The sequence below is a fragment of the Leguminivora glycinivorella genome, chromosome 10 (assembly GCF_023078275.1).
Source record: "Leguminivora glycinivorella isolate SPB_JAAS2020 chromosome 10, LegGlyc_1.1, whole genome shotgun sequence".
Lineage (NCBI taxonomy): Eukaryota > Metazoa > Arthropoda > Insecta > Lepidoptera > Tortricidae > Leguminivora > Leguminivora glycinivorella.
In genome coordinates this window covers 16,032,026-16,054,312 of record NC_062980.1, presented here as the reverse complement: position 1 = coordinate 16,054,312, position 22,287 = coordinate 16,032,026, and the positions used below count along the sequence as shown (strand labels likewise).

At 36.2% G+C, this 22,287-nt stretch overlaps 1 protein-coding gene across 1 annotated transcript in view; it reads left to right on the top strand.

Moving 5' to 3' along the window:
• Nucleotides 1–22,287, top strand: part of LOC125230405 — a 158,056-nt gene that overhangs the window by 112,283 nt on the left and 23,486 nt on the right. The window contains exon 20 of the mRNA XM_048135543.1: nucleotides 5,826–5,916. Within this exon, the coding sequence (XP_047991500.1) occupies nucleotides 5,826–5,916 (91 nt within the window). The remainder of the gene's footprint in view (nucleotides 1–5,825; nucleotides 5,917–22,287) is intronic.

Below are 22,287 nucleotides of genomic sequence, written 5' to 3'. Positions count from 1 at the left end.
AATGGTTCAAAAGTGGAATCTTGAGGGTTGCGAGGGTTTCAAGGCACGAAGGTTAAACAAAGTTTGCCACCGAGTGAAACACAAAATTTTTCACCACACCAACAAGAACAAAATACTGACTATAAAACATCAAACTAAATCAAATATATCAATCTAATAAATATTTATGATTCAAAATCATCATTTACACGTAAATTATTTACTTTGCACTCTTGTGGATAAAATGCAATTTTGCTATCTGTTTTCGAGTTGCGAAGTAGGCCTTTACCAGTTGGTGTGGTGAAAAATATATTTTGAATCACAGTAGCCCATCTAACTTTGACTGCTTCATCAATCATCATCTTGCATAGTAATGAATTATGATTAAAAAAAATTTTTTTTTTTTTTTTTTTTTTTTTATCTTTATTGGGAAACAAACAGCTTACAATTTTACATAATATAGGTTACATGACTAACACATGAGCCAAAACAGTTTCCACTAATGGAATAAAGCAGAATTGCTCAAAGGGTACTTAATTTTAATCATTACTATTACTAAGTATATTAACAATTAGTGTGGGGAAAAGAATGAAGAAACAAAAACATGAGCATCGAAGTAAAGCAAAGCAACAACATAGATTTGATGTACTCGTATTATATCTACAGATCAAACACTTAAAAATTGATAATTTAAAGAAATTTGAATAACGAATAACAACACGGGAGTAGAAAAAATACTATATCGTACGGCAAATCGTTTCTCCACTTTTAAAATGCCTAAAATAATACTTCAGATAATCGATTGCGGTCTTCGATAGGCATATAATTCGTGTATAGACATAAAATATAATGCCTCAAGGCGTTAAGTCCGCCATCTGTACTCCTTTTTTTTGTAAATTTGTGCAAGAAAGTTAAAATAATAATAATTAATATTGTCTTCGGTTACCGCGGTAGTTATTCATGAAAGAAAACTATGGAAACGGATTAAATCGCGTATAATTAATTTACAATTTATCCCGACATTTCGAACACTTTACAGCATTCGTGGTCAACGGGTGACTGAGGAAAAATTACAACGTGCAAAAGCTACCCACATACAAGAAATATTAACGAACCATGACCATAAATCGGGATAAATTATAAATAAATAATTGTTATACACGAATTCAATATGTTTCAATGTTTTTCTGGTCATAGATAATTTCACCCTATTCAAAATGCGTAGTCCATTGAAGGTAGTCTACAAATTTAACGAAGATATTAAGTTTATCTATAATTTGTCGACGCAGCTTGAAAGGACAAGCTCCATTTATATTATTACCTACATATAAATCTTAGCTCCGGTCTGAGCTTCTTGCAGACTTAAATAACTTTTTGTCGGTATACAATGATACAGAAAGATTAGTAGGGCGTGGAAAATAAGCACAATAAGTTTTAAAATATCGCTCTTGATATAGGAAATAAGTCGTCACAAAATAATGTAAGTCAGTTTTGGTTTTTAACCCTCGACGCAAAAATAACTGTCTGTCTGTCGGTTTGTCGGTCTGTCTGTGTGTGTTTGTCTGTGGCATCGTAGCTCCCGAACGGATTAACAGATTTTAGTTTTTTTTTTGTTTGAAAACTGAATTAGTCGGGAGTGTTCTTAGCCATGTTTCATGTTTCAAATCGGTCCTTTATGTCGCGGTCGGGTTTTTTTTTTATTTTGATTTTGTGGTTTGGTTATAATAACGTTTGTGGGCGCTATATTCACTTTCTCCATAAAATAAATGTCATTTACCGTATCATTTACGCTACCTAGTAATATTTGAAGCGTCAATAAACTGTCTACAAAACTAACCTAACCATTAAATTTAAATAAAATAAAAAAAAACTAACACAGTGGACTGATTCCCTTATACATGGCTAACAACTATTATAACCACAAAATTAAATTTAAAAAAAACCCACGACCGCGACATTAGTGGACCGATTTTCATGAAACATACAACACAACACTAAATCAAAATCGGTTCATTCGTTCGAGAGCTACGATGCCACTGACAGACACACACACAGACAGACAGACAGACAGACAGACAGACAGACAAACAGACAAACAGACAAACAGACAAACAGACAGACAGACAGACAGACAGACATACACACAGACAGACACGTCAAACTTAATATAACACCCCGTCGTTTTTGCGTCAGGGGTTAAAAAACTAAATCTAAATCGGTTCATCCGTTCAGGAGCTATGATGCTACAGACAGGACAGGACAGACACACACACAATGCATGCAGAGGCTCTGAAATCGCTTTGATGTAGCGCGTGCCATCTTTAACGAGCACCTTGTATGCAGGACTCGTAAAATGTGCCATTATCCGGATAAAGGGACCTTATTGTCGATGGCGCTTACTGCGTTATGAGCGATGTTCGCGTACAAATACGACGCCGCGGGACGTAAGCGCCATAGACAATAAGGTCCCTTTACCCAGATAACGCCACAAGCGACTGTGGTGCTAAATATTTATGGCTGTATAAAACAAAGAGCTTTTCCGCGTTGTACTCTGTGGCAACATTTTTTTATTATTTTTATTTATTGAATTATTATACAGTCGACAAATATTACAATTTATCACAGGCCCTGCAAAACTGTTTAACAGTTTGACTGCAGGATAAGAGTATCTTATCAAAAATAGTTACAGGAAGTAATATCTAAATAAATTTAAAGTTAGGACTGAACAAGTCACTATGGCAGGCTATTTAATAAATACATTTTTAATTTTCTCTTAAACACATTTCCAAGAAAGACATTATGGGCACACAATATTACTAAAGTCAACATATTACAACATATTTTAATTGTATTAAAACCGAATAATTTAATATGGGTATGAAGATTCCTTCATATCCCAATATTGTGACGAACTATACATTTCTTCAGACAGTAGACATTATTTCCAACAAAACAATTGATTTGTATTTTTTTCTACTCCCGAACTGATATTCGTCATTAAATTTACAGGGTCGTGCATAGATCTTTAAAACCCTACATAAAAGTCTATTCCCCAAAGCCAGCGTCCGCCGGCTTTCTGCGCATGCGCACAGTATCGAAAAAACTGAAAACGCATTGTTTGGTTTTGTAACCATGGCAACGCATTGTTATAACGAACTGCGCGCGTGCGCGGGAAGGCTTTTGGCAGCTGAGCTGACAGTGCAAACCTTTGCGTCAAAATACAGGAAATAGTGTGAATTTCACGAAAGTTATCCAAGAAAACTATTAAAAACTAAGTGCATGGTCGTAGAAAAAGTATTGTATGCAACGGTGTTTAGCTGAATCAAAAAATACTCGTGGCGTCTTACCCACGCCACTTGTCTTTTCTGACTTCCTTTAAACGCCTGTTGCATAAAATACTATTAAGCTTATTAGTCCCACTTGCACCAAACATTTAACTCGGGGGTTAGTGGGGGAAATGGTCCCTAAACCCTCCATTTTCGTTGGTACAAGTGGCCGTTAGTCTCTCGTCAGCAAAATCCATAGCTAACTGTATTATTCAAGTCTTAGACTTTTCTATTGTTGAAATGCACTAAGCAGTTCTCAAACCAGATTTTAAGTATTATCCAAATTCTTGTTAAAAGTGATTTGGGCCTTAGCTTAGCGCTGACTACGAATGAAGGATAAGTACCTTTTTAAGACTTCCAAGCTTTTCATAAACAGGATTATAAGCGATTATTAATTTTGTTGAATATATTTATGATGTTTAAGGAGGTAGGGCATAGCGAATGATATTCCGCTTTGTGTGGCAGGGCATAGCACAGCGGATATCATCTCGCTCGAACCTAGAGCAGAGCCCAATCGGGGAAGTACCTCAGCCTTACAGAAGACCGCAGCCAAATAGCACTAGACCCTACTTGTAGTGTTGTGTTACTGCCGGTCAGTAAGGCTGCCAGAGCTCAACGAGGGTGCGGTGTGCTGGGGACGGAAGGAATTACGAAACTAATTTGTTCCGTCTATTAATTGTCCTTTGAGTCGTCGGCAACCCGAACCCTCCTTGGAACTTGTACATGTACACTCCTTTTTGCTGTGTACTTAACACAGAAAAGGGAGTCTACAAGTTTGTAATCGCTTGGCAACGCGCATGTAACACTCCTTGAGTTACAGGCGTCCATAGGTTACGGTGACCGCTTTCCATTAAGCAGACCGTATGCTTGTTTGCCACCGACGTAGTATAAAAAAAAGTTGTTTCTGTACGTAGGTAATAATGTAAGGTGATGTTCAATGAAACAACGACATGTCGGAAGTGTTCTTTATTGTCTACGTCTCACTCGCACATTCATACTTTATACATATGTTGTCTCTTTCATTCTACCTGGGTTATTACCTATCTAACGGTCGTATTATGGTTCGATCCGAATATCGACTTTTGCCCTTACAATAAGTAGTTTTGAGTTCGATTTTGGAAATCAGGGCCTTGACCTACAGACAAACATACTTGCAAGTTTTGTTTTTATATTGACGTTGGGAGCTCTAAAAAGAACAAGAACTTTTCCTTGTCAAACGTTTATTCTTATCTGTAATGTGTAGGTAACACGTCTTTTTATAACCAACCTGGTAAATTGCATGTTTTTGCTAGCTAACGTAGTATAAAATATACGAGGTCATTTTAAAGAAAAATCTGTACCCTACACAATATTTTTGTTACGATCCCTTAATAACAAAAACAAAATAGTATTTTATACAATCGTGATATAATACAAAGCTTTTCAGTCGAGTACCATGTTTAGGCCACGAAGCTTGCTGAATGGCCTAATAGTACGGTACGAGAGTGAAAAGCTTAATTATATCACTATTGTATACAATGCTTTTTCTACGAGTCATCATCTTCATCATCAATGGACGGAAATATCATCATTCATGCAAGTTAAAATTAATGTTAATAGAGTCGTTCACCGTTGTATCAACATCGAATTACCTAGCAACCAATTGTTTGTAATAACCGTCTCTGATGGGCCGATAACGCGACAGATAAAAAAAAATGTGTTTCAGATGCGGGAAAATTTGCCAGGTAACGCAAATTAGTATAGAAATTGTATGAAGTTCTATTTTTTTTTAATTATTACAGTTAACTAAAGTTAACTATAATGAGCTTATTATAATTGAGTCGGAACTGCCATAAAGTATCCAACACTGAAAAGTTAGCACTTACTCTGCCCGACTAATCTTTGATAATATTGATTACTGTATCCAATGTGCTAACTATATAAAATAAATCATCGACTGAAGTGAAGGTATTCAACTGCTCGCCTACCCATTTCACCTTCTAATTTACACATTCCTTGTTTATCCCTTGTGAAATGAAAACACTCGGCCTATCCGAGGTAACAATCGTTGATGATGCGTGGCAATGAAGGAAATGCAGTCTGGTTCTGTCCTTGCACCACAGTAGAGCGATAGGAAGAGCTACGCTACGATACGTTAGGCTGGGTACACCGAAGTAAAATAGCCTATGTAATTTTTTAATTACTTAAATTCACTGCCAACGTTTTTGTAGCGATATATTCAGTCTTTTTCTCACGTTTTGTAAAAACTACTCACAAAAATAAACTGAATGTGTTGAAACTGTTTTTACCGTAGAGAGGCAACTGTCACACACAAACATAATAAATCTTGGTTAATATGTTTCGCTAGAAAGGTTCCGGTGTTGTAAATAACCTTAAATTAGAAACTTTAATTTCGTTCCTCAAAATATTTCATGAAGTTACAGCCGTCACTTTTACCATTTGTATTATTTTGAATTGTTTGCACCTTCTTTGTAATCCCGCGTTATGTTAATAGTTATGAATAGTATTTTTTGTCCGTAGATGGAGATATACCCTTGGGACAACACTAGTAAACCAACTACACCAGCAGAGTGTTTTGAGGCCGAAGACCGAAAACGAGCCATAGTCCAAGGTAAAAAGTACTTGTACTGATTTTAATTGCACTCTTTCCCGTATGATGCGTTTTTCGTCTAGGCATATCAAAGGTTAGTTAAGGTTAAGAAAAAAAAAAAACACTGGATTCAGTGTTTTTTTTTTGTGTTTAAGGTTGACTGGTAGAGAATGCCATGTAGCATTAAGTTCGCCTTTTGTAACTGTATATTTTTACTGTGCAATAAAGTTTAAATAAATAAATAAATAAATAAATATGATACTACTTATTTTTTTAAATTTCATATTAACCACCCGTCTTTACTTTCGTTGCTCAAACTTGGTCACTCACATAGAATCAGAACACTAAAGTAAAGGTTAGCCTGAGATATAAAACTTACTGAACATCAACACTAAAACTACTCAAAAACAGCTTAAAGGGACTAGAAAAGCTTTGAATATTTCACGCAACCAAAATGTAACCAGCTAGGCGGACTAACGTAGTGACCATGTAAAAACAGTGAAGCGTGGTAGAGACAGCCAGGCGAAAACGAAGGGACGATTTTGATACGTTTCTTAACGAATGGCCCAAAGAAGTATAGGCCATGGGGCTTTAACTGTTTACCAGTTAAACTGTTAACAATTGTAATTTTTTTTTAAAGTTTGAATAGGTAGACGTTTGACCACGATCACACCTACCAAGTGATGATGCACTCTAAGGTGGTCTGGAGCACGCTTACCTATGAGATGACTATTTACTCTTGCTTTAAAGACACCTGGGTTGTACTCATTCGGAAACAAATAAATAAATGATTATGTTAACCATATGGAGCAGAACCTGCTCCTAGGCATATCAAAGGTTAGTTAAGGTTAAGAAAAAAAAAACACTGAATCCGCTATGCTAAATGCTCAGAAATTCCTGATGCAAAAGTCATAAACTAAAGCTTCCCCACGAATGACCTTCACCTTAATTTTATGTCAAAGATAAATTTACTTTATAATTTGCTAAACTTTTTATCTCTATTAAGCTATAATTTACTTTGATAAACCATGTCTTTGTTGAAATAAAACTATGGAAACGGATTAAATCGCGTATAATGAATTTAAAATACATCCCGACGTTTCCGGTAAAGAGTTCGAAACGTCGGGATGTATTTTAAATTCATTATACGCGATTTAATCCGTTTCCATAGTTTTATTTCATCAACCCAGTAGTTATTACCTACCTACTTATTTTGGTAACCCAACTAGTATCTATTATACTTACCTAGAAGTATTAAACCTATTTAGTATAATCATATAATGATAAGTACCTAATGGCAATTGGATGTAAACTTATAATAATAATATAAATTTACGGGTTTTACCAGTGCAATCAGTCAACGCAGGGCAGCTTGTGGCGAGCTGTTGGGGAACAGCGACCCCACGTACCCGAGTGCTCCTGGGGAGTTCTGTTACCCGTAAGGCGGGTGGGTGGGACAGGACTCTCTACCTCTGGCTTGCCTTGGCTGGCCGTCCAGAGTGGAGTCGTTAGGGCTACAACATGCCCCAGGGGTGGAAGTGAAAATTTGAATAAGACGCGAGTTGGTACAGTGGCTTAACAGCCACTGAAAATGAAAATGAAAATGAAAATGAAATATTTATTTTTCAAGTAGGCATATTACAATGCGCATATGAACGTCAAATAAAGCTACGCCGGCTCTAACCCTACGCCTCAGCCTCGAGAAGATTTCAGTCCCCCTCAGTTGGGAGGGGTATCCACTATGGGACCGGCAAGAAACTCGGCGGGCAACTTCTTTTCAAAACATTACATCTTATAATTAACATGCATTAAATAACAACATACAATTTAACATGCAAAAGTATTCATCAAAGAATATGAACAGACTAGGTACTCTATGGAAATCAATTTCAATAAATTATATTATTGCTTAATAATACGTCGTTCTTCTTCAGAGAAAACATATCAAATTGTCATAGAAGAAAAAGATAATATGAATCTCAATATCATTAAATATGTAATTTACCTACACAACATAAAATATAAAATATTTGATGTGCTTTCTTATCTGAACTGTGTCCTCTATACATAATACAATTATTTTAATTGCTATTCGTTTTTTGTAGTTTCTGGTTCGGGCCATGCATGTTTGTCTGTCAAATAGTCCTCGACTCTGTAATAAGCCTTTAACATCAATGATTTTTTTAAGTAGTTCTTAAGAGCTGGGAGGGTAATCTCAAAGCAGTGTCAGGTAACTTATTATAAAAATGAATGCATTGCCCAACAAATGACTTCTGTACTTTACGGACACGAAACTTCTTTATGGCAAGCTTATTTTTGTTTCTAGTGTTATAATTATGGATATCAGAATTCTTAGTGAAACAGTCTAAATTCTTAACAACATAAATTATACTATCATAAATGTATTGGGAAGCTACAGTTAAGATATTAATTTCTTTGAAGAGTTCTCTTACTGATTCACGTGTTCCTAAGTTGTAAATAGAACGAATGGCTCTCTTTTGTAATACAAAGATAGTCTGTATGTCAGCTGCTTTGCCCCAAACCAGAATACCGTATGACATTACACTGTGAAAATAACTATGATACACTAGGCGAGCTGTCTCAACATTAGTCAGTTGCCTGATTCTCCTAACGGCGTATGCGGCTGAACTTAATTTGCTTGCTAGTTTCTTTATATGAGGACTCCATTGTAGATTTTTGTCCAATGTTAAACCAAGAAACAGTGTTGTATCTACCATCTCTAAGCATTCATCATTCAAAAGTATTTTTGTATCGATTGGTTTAACATTCGGCAGAGAAAATCGAATACATTTGGTTTTCTTAGAATTAAGAAGTAAATTGTTGACAGTAAACCACTGCAGTACATCAGCTAACGTGCTATTAATTACATTGTAATCCGTAGATTTTCGGTCAACATTAAAAAGCAGTGATGTATCATCAGCAAAAAGTACTATTTCACAAAAGTTTTTCACTATACATGGCAAATCATTTATATAAACCAAAAACAGGAATGGACCTAAAATTGAGCCTTGTGGCACTCCTAATTGGACTACAGTCCCGCTAGAGCGAGTTTTGTTAACAACTACTGTTTGTGTTCTATTGCTAAGGTAAGAAGACATAAAGTTTAGGGCATTTATAGACAAACCATAGTGTTCTAATTTCAAAATGAGCGTTCCATGATCCACACAATCAAAGGCTTTTGAAAGATCACAAAATATGCCAATTGCATCACAAGAATTTTCCCAAAAATTATATATATGTTTAATGAGTACCGAAGCAGCATCGGTCGTGGAACGGCCTTGTGAAACCGAACTGTTTGCTTGTAAGTAATCTATGTCTGTTGAAGTGTCCCAGTAGATCATTTAACATTAGCTTCTCAAAGACTTTACTTAGTACAGGAAGTATTGATATGGGACGGAAATTGGTTATATCACTCGAATCACCCGATTTAAAAAGCGGTATGACTTTGCTACATTTCATAAGATCTGGAAAGGTGCCTTGTGAAATTGAAATATTATATATTACGGCCAAGTAAGGTGCTATTATATCTATGACATGACTAATTACTTTAACTGATGTTCCCCATAAGTCTTCCGTTTTCTTTAAATTGAGTGACTTGAATGTTTTAACAATATTTACAGAGTCTACTTGACTAAATTCAAATGAATTATTACATTTCTTAACATTAGCACAAAGTAATGAATGGGCTTGAGCCGCAGAAGAATGTAAACATTTTGTGGTGTTAACGGCTATATTTGAGAAATAATCTTCGAATGCCGAGGCAACATCGCTGTTCGACACTATTTGTTGATTATCTGATACAATGTTGACTTGACAATCGCGTGATTTACATTTACCAGCTTCTTTATTTATAATACTCCAAGTTGTTTTCACTTTGTTGTCCGACACTTTCAATTTAGAACTAATAAAGTTTTTCTTGGCAGTTAAACACACTTTCTTGAAGATTCTTGAGTAGTTTCTTACATAGTCCAGGAATTCTGAATTCTTGTTCAGCTCTCTCTCACCATAAAGTTCATAAAGTCTTTTTCTACTTTTGTGAATACCTACAGTAGCCCATTCACTAAACTTTGTTTTAACTTTTGACCCACTAATAGATTTCACTTTGAAATTGTTATTAAATTGATTAAGAATTACATTGAAAACATCTTGATACAAATGATTACAGTCATAATGCGAAAATGGTATTATAGACAAACTATGTTGAATTTCATTTTTGAATGATTCCAAGCGAGATCCAGTAATGGGTCTATATTATGTTATTGTTTGTGGAGTATCATGAATAACGTTTAAGAAAGCTGCCCTTTGGCCGCTGTGATCGGAATGAAAACAGTTAAATAATTTCTTATCTATACATTCACAGTTACAAATAATATTATCTAGGCATGTTGCACTAGTCACACCTACCCGGGTAGGTTCAAGAAATAAATTAAATAAATTAAATGATTTAAACAAACAGAACATTTTAACAGTATTACTAGATGACTCGAGCAAGTTAACATTAAAATCTCCACATACAATAACATGTTTTTGGCCCTTGCATACTAAATTCAGAACATTTTCCATTGTAGATTCAAATATGCTGAAGTCAGCTGATGGTGGTCTATAAACACATACAATAATATATCTGTCTAATTCAACACATGAAATTTCTATAGTTCTTTCTATGGAATATTTTACAACATCTTTGCGCTCTTTACACTTCATACAATTTTTAACAATAATAAGGGAGCCACCATGAGCAGCAGATTTTCTGGCAAAAAAACTAGCTAATTTAAAATTAACATAATCAAATATCAACTGTTCTTGTTTCAACCAATGTTCAGTAATACACATAACTTCAACATTATTACTATCTAAAAATAATCCTACTTCTAATTCTTTGCTGGAAAAACCCTGAATATTCTGGTGAACAACGTTCATATTCAGGTGTTTTTCCGCTGTCTTACAATCTAGTTTAAATGAGGCATGGGGTCCTTGGCTTTGTCAGCTGACTGAGACTTATATATAACACTATTACATCTATTTGGCTCAATATTGAAGGCCAATAACTCCACTAAATATACAAATAATTTCTTTGGCAAAAATACCTTCCGTGGAGCTAGCATGAAGCGCTCAATGAATTTATTTAAGTCAAAGAAATGGTACTTTTTATTAACAGCTATGGCATGGTACATTAAAGAATTATAGTAAGCTATCTTACAATTATAGTCATATGATACATTTTCTGCATAAGGTAGTGCACATAATATAATTTTCCCCACACCAGATTTTTCAATAACATTTAGTGTGGACATCAATTTATCTATGCTAAGCTTATCTACATTAAGACTATTTCCTAATAAAATTACTAATGTAGTACTGCTATCATAACATCCCTTTGAAATAAGGTCACATAAATGAGACAAAGTAATGTTTTGATAACAGTAATTTGTCACTTGTTGCTCTAACTGGTAGCTTAATAATGGGCCCATTCCTAACCCAATCTGATCTGAAAAAACAACAGTCTTACTGACTGCTCTAGGGGGCTGTTTAACCACTGCCGCATGCCTAGTTGTGTCGTGGGCCACATCGGCTTGAATAATCTTTGCTGGTGGCATTTGGCCACAATTACAATGTTTTCCATTTAATAATGCCTTACACCGCTCCTCCAAATCTCTATTTTCTAGCAGCAATTTATTAAAAGCCTGTATGTGCTCCTCAACTTGTTTTTTAGTAGTCTCATACATGGTGGATACTGCCAAAAGCTCATCTTTCAGCCTGTTAATGTCGGCATTTAATTTCAGAAAATTTGATTCCTTGACTTCCAGCTCTGAATGACAGTCTTGAACCCTATTTTTCATAACTGTTAATGTATGTTTTAATTTACTATATTTTTTAATACATGCCTGGCCTTTGATCAGCTTTTGGGTTCTCCTAATATACCTATTAATCTTAATGTACTTTTTTAACTTATTACTACTATTAAAGAATACTATGTGTTTGGAGTCCCTACTCAATTGTGTTTCACCGCTTACCAACTCTTGGTACACATTCTGTAACTGCGAAGCATCATAGTGCTCCCGCTCTTTCCTAAACAAATTAAGTTCCTCATTAGCCGCACCCAGTTCTTCTTCTAACTGTGTGATGCGGGCCAAGGCCACTTCATGTGTCGAAGCGCACTGGTTGAAGGTGTCTATTGTGCCTTGCAAACGGTCCACTTCTCCGCGGGCATCAGTCAGCTGCACATCATTGTCCGCCAGCTCCCTTTTCAATTCTGAGTTTTTGTTGATTACTTTCTGGAGCTCCACTTCGCTTTCCTCCCTTTCCTCCATTTCATAAAGTGTTGAAAGGGCCTCTACGCGTTGGCTTCGGCCCCGCGCACGCCTCCCAAAGGTCCGGAATACTATTGTTCCGTGATGGGAAAGACATATCAATTTAACAGTTCTTACCTTTCATCGTCCTTAGGGAGCTTAAATAAAGTTAAAGGGCCTGGCCGGACTGCCATGGTAAAATCGCCCCTGGCTAAATATGAAATATTGATATGCAGGATTATTCGTATTGTTACTACATGTACTACTACTGGATATTATGCCTCAAACTATTTCCGTTTACGAAAAAAATAAAAAATAAAAAATTTTGTTTTTTATTTTTTTCTTTAAAACCGCGTATCCGATTGACTTGTTCTTTGGATATTTTATAGATATATTAGGGATACATCAATTAAAAAAAAATTAACTTCCTGACTTTTTGTTAAGTAAATTTTTTTTTAAATTTATGTTTTAATTTTTTTTTTTTACCACATACGAGTTAGCGACACCTACTATATTTTCATATAATAATCGCCATTTTATACTCTATTACATATATTTTTATCAAAAATATTAGTTTGGATCAACAATGTCAAAATAAGTTATTTATATATTACTAGTATTACCCTTTAGTACGTTGCTCCTGGAAAGTGATGTATGAAAATTTTGGCATAATTAATGGAAGATTTTTTTTAAGTTGGGATATGTAGATTATAGGCCGAAGTTATTTTTCATCAACCCTCCCCACCCCTCCCCCTCTGCGTCACCCCTCTACCCCCCCTTAAAGAGCCGAAAATGCGATTTTTCTCGATTTCTGACAAAACCGATGAAGATACAGAAAAACCGTGTAGGAACGAAGTAATCCTTAATGAATTTACTACAAATCTCTCATAAACACTTTAGTGCTAGCACTTATAGTTTTCGCGCAATCCGTCACGAAAGTTGCTCCTTTCTGCAATTTTCTTTAATGAATGATAAGTGTTCTCCCAAAATGCTTACGAAATTTGTTTGATACGACTAAAATATTGTAAACTCATTACTATAATAAAATTAAGGGGATAAATCACTACCATGGATGGGACTTGAACTCACGGCTTCCGGATAGAAACTCGAGGGCTCTACCAACTGAGCCACCAAAAGCTCATCCCTATAGTTTCTAGCGAATCTTTCAGCTTTCTACTATGTGAATCAGTGGTACCCCTAGCGTCATTTATCTATCATATGTATCAATCTAGAGGCCGTGAGTTCAAGTCCCGCCCATGGTAGTGATTTTTTTCCCCTGAAATTCATTCTGAGTTTATAATATTTTAGTACTATCAAACCGACGATTTCGTAAGCATTTAAGGAGAAAACTTATCATTCATTAAAGAAAATTGCAGAAAGGAGCAACTTTCGTGACGGATTGCGCGAAAACTATAAGTGCTAGCACTAATGTGTTTATGAGAGATTTGTAGTAAATTCATTAAGGATTACTTCGTTCCTACACGCTTTTTCTGTATCTTCATCGGTTTTGTCAGAAATCGAGAAAATCGCATTTTCGGCTCTTTAAGGGGGGTAGAGGGGTGACGCAGAGGGGGAGGGGTGGGGAGGGTTGATGAAAAATAACTTCGGCCTATTATATAATCTACATATCCCAACTTAAAAAAAATCTTCCATTAATTATGCCAAAATTTTCATACATTTGGTTCGCAATCCGTGTTAAGACAGCTAAACACTGCACAATATTTCTTTGGCCTTTTTTAGGGTTCCGTAGTCAACTAGGAACCCTTATAGTTTCGCCATGTCTGTCTGTCTGTCCGTCCGTCCGTCCGTCCGTCCGCGGATAATCTCAGTAACCGTAAGCACTAGAATGCTGATATTTGGTACCAATATGTATATATCAATCACGCCAACAAAGTGCAAAAATAAAAAATGGAAAAAAATGTTTTATTAGGGTACCCCCCCTACATGTAAAGTGGGGGCTGATATTTTTTTTCATTCCAACCCCAACGTGTGATATATTGTTGGATAGGTATTTAAAAATGAATAAGGGTTTACTAAGATCGTTTTTTGATAATATTAATATTTTCGGAAATAATCGCTCCTAAAGGAAAAAAAAGTGCGTCCCCCCCCCTCTAACCTTTGAACCATATGTTTAAAAAATATGGAAAAAATCACAATAGTGGAACTTTATAAAGACTTTCTAGGAAAATTGTTTTGAACTTGATAGGTACAGTAGTTTTTGAGAAAAATACGGAAAACTACGGAACCCTACACTGAGCGTGGCCCGACACGCTCTTGGCCGGTTTTTTTAACCCCCGACGCAAAAACGACGGGGTGTTATAAGTTTGACGTATCTGTCTGTCTGTCTGTCTGTCTGTCTGTTTCTGTTTGTCTGTCTGTGTGTGTGTCTGTCTGTGGCATCGTAGCTCCCGAACGGATGAACCGATTTCGATTTAGTTTTTTTTTATTTGAAAGCTGTGTTAGTCGGGAGTGTTCTTAGCCATGTTTCATGAAAATCGGTCCACTAGGTCGCGGTTGGGGGTTTTTCAAAATTTTAATTTTGTTGTTCATTGTTATCAGATTATTAATAGTCGTATCAATTCTGTGACAGCGGTCGAATCCTACGTATAGTAGGTATGCGACGAATACTTCTCGCGCGTGCGTCACCGCTCGCCCGTGAGGCCCTACTTATTTGCCACCTGCAAGGGGTGCTTACGATTCGATACCTACACGCGCGAGAGGGACAGGCCTGATATAATATTTTATATGAAGATAGTATTGAACGAAACACCTGAAATCCATCGATCGAATTTAGAATTTTCTCAAAATGTATAAACGCTTGATCGGTATAAAGCAGCGCCAACTTTTAATTTGATTTATTACTTGCTCGCAAATCCCTTGAGGTCGCTCACCCCTGTCCTCATAAAATAGGAGCTCCTCGAAAAATTGGATTACTTCCGAGTTAATGAGGTGTTGTGTTTACACTTTGTTTTTAAGAGCAAGATTTAAAAAAAAAGATAATTCACTTTATAATAAGACAAGTAACTACTTCAGGCATGTTTACATCATACAGAATCTCAGCAACTTCAGCTTTGTAAGTTGCTTTCTTAGAACTCAGGCACACTAAATTTCTGCTTGTAGATTCTGGTTTCTACGTACGACATTTATAGGAATTTTTGTAGGTCTAGAAATTCGCAGACTTTACCAGAACTTGGTACATTTGCTGTATAGGTATGTAAATTCTGTAAGTTCCCAGCCATTAGCCTTTAATGCTTGTCTAAACCCATAGAACGAGCCTACGAATGAATCATTTGCGTCAAAAGTTTTGACGTTTTATCAAGGGTTTTGACTCAAAACTCTCTTGATTGACGCTATGCGTACTTAGGCCGTGGTCTCCTATTTTATACTATACGCGGCGTCTGACGTTAGCGTCAACGTTCAATTCCGCTCCTATCGACGTCTGAATGCAACGCACAGCGTCAGCGGTCAATACGTCCGCCGCAGAGCACACTGCTCGCGAGCGGTCATGAGCGGTAGGTTAATTAATGAAAAAAAAAAACATCAATTCACATCCGACCTAAACGACGAAATAACATCACCGACTGATAATTTTAGAGCCCTCAGACGAGCGGGGGGTGCAGAAATTATATCAGCTGTAAATATTCGAAATTAGCTTAAAACGTACATATGCTCGCCGCCACTTTTATCATACAGTGCATTAATAGTATTTTATGCAACAGGCGTTTAAAGGAGGTCAAAAAAGACGAGTGGCGTGGGTAACAATTTGAGGCGAAGCCGAAAATTGTTATTAAGACGCCACGAGTATTTTCTGAGTCAGTTAAACACCTTTGCATACAATACTTTTTCTACGACCATGCACTTACTTTTTAATAGTTTTCTAGAATAACTTTCGTGAAATTCGCACTGTTCCCTGTATGCTACTGTACTCCCTGTATACTGCCCTGCCTCAAATTGTTACCCACGCCACTCGTCTTTTTTGACCTCCTTTAAACGCCTGTTGCATAAAATACTATAATCGATTCTTTTAATAACTCGTCTTTTTCTTTATTAAACGTCGACATTTTGTTTGACGCGAGACGACGTTCACGCTGCAATGGTTCGAAAAGACTAGAGACGCGGCGCACAGCTTTTGAATGCCGCGTGCGATGTCAAGACGCCAACGTCGACGTGTGAAAGAGACCACAACAATACATCTCTGTAGTGAGCATTCAGACATTTCAGACGCACAGTACGACGTGACGAGACGCCGCGTACGGCGTAAAATAGGAGACCACGGCCAGACATGCTGCGTTCCATAGCAGTAAACGTTCCACCAGCATCATGGCACATCCATATAAAAATTATAGGACATTGTTCCGCAGCATGACTTAGCCCCTACGGTACGCTCAACAAGGCTTGTGTTGCGGTTACTTAGACAACGATAATTTAATACACATAGAAAACGCCAATGACTCAGGAACAAATTTAATATCTGTGCTTATCACACAAATAAAATGCCCATACCGAGATTTCCATACCCAGGAAAGCCGCCAGGACTACTGTAGCAAGTAAATTGTTAAATTTATTTGTACCGTTGTACATTTTTATAATATTTTGTCCCCATAATAAAACATTAATATTATAAATAGGAAAGTGTGTGTGTGTCTGTTTGTTTGTCCGTCTTTCACAGCAAAACGGAGCGACGAATTGACGAGATTTTTTAAGTGAAGATAGTTGAAGGGATGGAAAGTGAACTGGGCTACTTTTTGTCTCTTTCTACCCCCCCCCCCCCACTTTCCCTGAATGGGGGGTGGAAATTAGTATGGAAAATTCCACAATTTTCGAATTTGAAGCGAGCAAAGGCGCTGGCAAAAACTTTAATTTAACCATACAGTCGACCTCAATACATTTCTATAACATCCATTTAGATACTGTTTGTTATAGGTATAATGACCTTTTTATCGACAATAACATACGCACATCAATAATATATAATATACGCTCGTTCCATATGACATTTCTAGAAGCTTTTACTATCATTGAGATGTTAGACATAAAAACATGTTACATTTTCCGTTGAACCCGTATAGCATAAAGCCTTATTCTTAAAGCGTTTGACATCAATATTTGGGTAATTTCATTGGCCAAGCAACTCTCTTGCTCTAAAATACTAATTTCCTTTGAGTGAGAGTGTGACGCATTGATGTTCATAATGAATTGATATGACATTGTTGTTGAAATTCAGTTCCTGAATGTAGACTTTGTACGGAGTTGAATATTACAGTTGTACTAAAGGCGCCTCTGATGCCGTAAATAGCGGATTGGAATTGGTCTAACATTATTACATCATAGTTTATTTATTTATTATTAGAACAAACTGGTTTCGCGAGTACGAAATATTTACTGAAACTAACCGAAAGTACTTAAGAAATTCATGTAATAACTAATTTTGTAATGAGTTTCTACCCACTAGATTTATTTAAAATAAAATTAAAAAAAAATTGTTTAATGTGTAATTGTGTACCTACACTGTATGCTTAGTCTTAGTTTTATGAAATGTAAATTTTCTCATGTTAGTGAATTATGTAATTCTTTATGAAAAATAAAGTTATCTTTAAACCTAATAACACTATACCACAATACGGCTAAAACTTAAAAACTTTTTCCCCTCACTAGCTCGGAAACACGTGTTTTGTCCTTTAATACCAGCGGGTAAAAACGCATTCTATCCACTAGTGGGTAAAGTAATTTGACCTTGAATAAAGTCAAATTAACTGCTTAAACATTGATAAAAGTAGGTGAATCTAAAAATAAAGAGGATTTACCACCTGTGGATTTTTGCGTTGTAGTTTCCTCGCTATAGTGAGGGGAAAAGTTTTGTGTTACACTTGGGTGCAAATGTATTTTACTTCTCGTGTGTTAAAAAAACTCGCAAGTTCAGGATTCTATTCTCGAACTACTCGCTTCGCTCGTGGTTCAACTATAGAATCCTTTTACTTGCTCGTTTTTCAATTCCACACTCTGCGTTAAAATACAACTTTGCCCCCTTGTATAACAAATAACTATTATTTTTAACTACCACGTTTAAACAGATGCCCCTTACAATTAAAATTGTTTTTGTCGGACTTTGGTACGCAGACGTACATAGTATGTGTACCAAATTTCAACTTGATTGCATTAGTTAAGTAGTGTTGGAGAAAATCAGCTGCGACTGAAGGACGGATGACATACGCACGACACACGACACATTCACACAACACACAGACAGGACAGGAGACAGCACACGAGTGATCCTGTAAGGGTTCCGTTAGTCAACCAATTAAAACCCTAGGCCACTATAGAACTATGTCATAGTAACGTTATAAATCAGATTGTAAAGAAATCTCTTACTGCTTGTCAATTTGACATGGTACTAGTGGCCCAGGGTTCCAATTGGTTGACTGTACCAAACATTGCAATCAATCCGGCTTAGTACATTCATGTAGGTAATACTAAGCCAAAACTAAAAGACATTATCAAAGTTAAAATATACTTCTTGAAATAATACAGACATAATAAATATTGGTAATTTCAGGAAAAGGATGCTTATCGAACATCTATCAAAATATAGTGGAATATCCAATAACTGTCTACGCTTAGTAAATTAAAGCATATTAGAGCGTAGGTCATTGAGATTGTTAACTTCCCTTTACTCTGTCCTTTTTGAACCGAATACACCGGAATATCTCAAGTCCAAGTTCAAGTTTGTTTCTGCTCGCCCCGGGTGTGTTCTCCGTACCTCCCGCAGCCTCAAGCTTTCCATTCCGCCTCATCGCACCGGTTTCATGACCAACTCTTTTACAGTCCAGGCAATACGCCTGTGGAACGGCCTTCCACTAAATATTAGAAAAGCTCCAAGTAAATTTATTTTCAAACGCATGGTTCGTAAGCACTTCACTGGCTCGTGATTAACGTTTCGTTGTAGGTACATGTAGGTATTATGTATATAAGTAGCTGTTTATGTAAGTATATCTTATAGAGTATATGTGTAAGTTCATCCCCTCATTATAGTATTTAATGATAATAGTTTTAATTTGTAAATAGTAGAATAGAAAGTGATATCTGATTATTGTTTTCTGTCACGATGCCTGCACGTACCAAATGTTTCTTTTGGTTGACTGGTAGAGAATGCCTTAACCCAGTGGTTGACTGGTAGAGAATGCCTTAAGGCATTATGTCCACCATTTGTACTTATTTTTTTATGTGCAATAAAGAATAAATAAATAAATAAATTAAACTAGATATAATTTATACTCAGTAGTAAAACTACAATTAAACTTACCCTATTACAAATACAAAAGAGATTAATTTACAACGAATTCCGATTAGTTATGGCTATCAAAGGTCCAGTTCCCTCTGCTAAAATTTCAATCAGCTTAAGACTAATAGCGCTAAGTTTATAATTTATTATCTGCTGAAGCCACAGCTCTGAGGCTGGATACTTGGATAGTTTGTAATAAATAATTAGTTGGCATGTTTTATGATGGGCGCCTAGCCTATTTGTCTTTCAATCATTCTCATCATCCTCCTTGCGTTATCCCGGCATTGCCACGGCTCATGGTAGCCTGGGGTTCGCTTTGACAACTAATCCCAAGACGTAGGCACTAGTTTTTACGAAAGCTACTGCCATCTGACCTTCCAACCCGACGGGTAAACTAGACCTTATTGGAATTATACTCCGGTTTCCTCACGATGTTTTCCTTCACCGAAAAGCGACTGGCAAATATCAAATCTTTCAATCATTCTAACATTTTTAAATTAGCCTACTTTGGTGCCCACTGCTGGGCAAAGGCTTCGCCTCGTTGTCTCCACTCGACCCTATCATGTGGGCCAATAATTACAGCAATCAAGTCCGCTACTTACATTTTAAATAACGACTTTTTTTGCATAAATAACAAGTGAGTATTAATAAAAATAGATATTCAATATATGTACGATGAAGACATAATCCTAACTCAGTAAATTAACTTTTAAATAAAATAATAACTTGCCTCCTTCTGGCATGGTCGCCAGGACACTTTAGTTTCCATGACACAGCGTTTCCTCTCTGCACCGCCAGATTTATCACTTGGGCAAATATTTTTTTTTATACTACGTCGGTGGCAAACAAGCATACGGCCCGCCTGATGTAAAGAATAGAATAGAATAGAATAGAAATATTTTTATTCATGGCAAAATAATACATAAAAGACACACACAAATACAGATCAACAACAGAGAATTATTTACACACATAACATCACAAAAGGTAAGTAAGTACACATAGTTGCCATGAATATGGTCCCGACTCAGCATGGTGTTAGCCTGGGTGGCCAACGCTGATCTTCCGTCAGGGCCATAACGAATGATACCACGGAAAGTATACACATTACAAAGGAAAATAAAATTTAGAATACGTTAACAAAATGCAACAGTATAAATAAATAAACATTTTTCAACATTAAAATCTATAATAAAATCGGAAAAACGGAACGTTGACAAAATTTTTAGTCGTGAACGCAACCAAATCTGACGTCAGCGATTAGCGCCATCTATACAATATAGCGGGAATTACATTTGACGCTTTTAGCTGATGGAGCAGTAATTAATAACAAGACATGGCCGCAGTTCACGTTTTCCGAACCTTAAAACGAAGAATATTACATACAAACAACAGTCAAATCTACGTGAATAACTACAATAAGTATAAGAGGGCGTAAAGCGGTCACCGATGATGCTGATGTAATGCGCTTACCTTTAAATAGATCCTAGACGCCTAAGAGTCATTGCGCACTGTCGACTAGTCGCCGGCGATTTGGTCTCTCGGCAATTAAAACGTAGGCGATAACCGGCGACCAAGTGCGTAATCACTCATCTACATAAACTATTGAGAGTCACAGTCGACAGTGCGTAATGGCTCCAACAGACTGACCGGCAGTTCCATAATAAACTTCTTGGTGTCTGTCTGCCACGCACAGTGTGGGAAAAATATTTTCTATTTATCAGAGTATTTAAAGTACATATAACGAATGACATAACATCAATATTTACCAATTACCAATTAACCTTTTATCTCGTAATGGAAAAGATTTCGTAAAAACGTCCCGTTCATTTATTTTAGTAAATTAAATTATCCTTTCTGTCGTACCGAATTCAAATAAAAGCTTTTAGTTTCATTTGTACCAATTTATTTTTTAGTATGATGTAAATCAACGTAAACTAAAATTTACAATTTATAAGTTACATTGCAACTCTAAACTAACCTAACAACAAAATTAAAATTTTTAAAAAAACCCCCGACCGCGACATAGTAGGCCGATTTTCATGAAACATGGCTGAGAACACTCCCAACTAACTCAGCTTTCAGAAAAAAAAACTAAATCTAAATCGGTTGATCCGTTCGGGAGCTACGATGCCACAGACAGACAGACACGTCAAACTTATAACACCCCAACGTTTTCGCGTCGGGGGTTAAAAAATAGATAACTAAAAGGCTTTAGCCCTTAGAGAACATTTCCGAACGATTTTTTTCATCTCGGGAAATTTTTGGGAACGGCATATGGCTAGTCCGAAACTATTTACCTTGGACGGTGTACCCTTGTTTCGCCGACAAACTTTTCATCGAATATCAATTTTTCATCGACAACAAATCATCGAAAGGGTGTACCCTTGTTTCGCCGACAAACTTTTCATCGAATATCATTTCATCGACAACAAATCATCGAAAGTTTAGTTCGAGTAAAATTGTTTCAAGTAATTTTGTTTCACGTACTATTTATTTGAAATTTTCTTAGATGTTATAAATACTATTCAACTAATATTTCTTCATCGCTGATTCGTTTCAAAGTAATTCAAATGGCAGAATTACAAAACATCGCAATTCGTTTATTCGACGTATTATTACAAAACTTTCTCATTTATACACAGAAGCAAACGTATTGCAGAGTAGGTTTAGGTTAGGTTAGAACTGCGACCCTAAACATCAACGAACGGTGATCAAACAAACGGTTTACGAATTGTAAAATTTTAGAAAAAATTGTAATTGAAATTTGAAATAATATTATGAGTAATGAATTGTATTTAA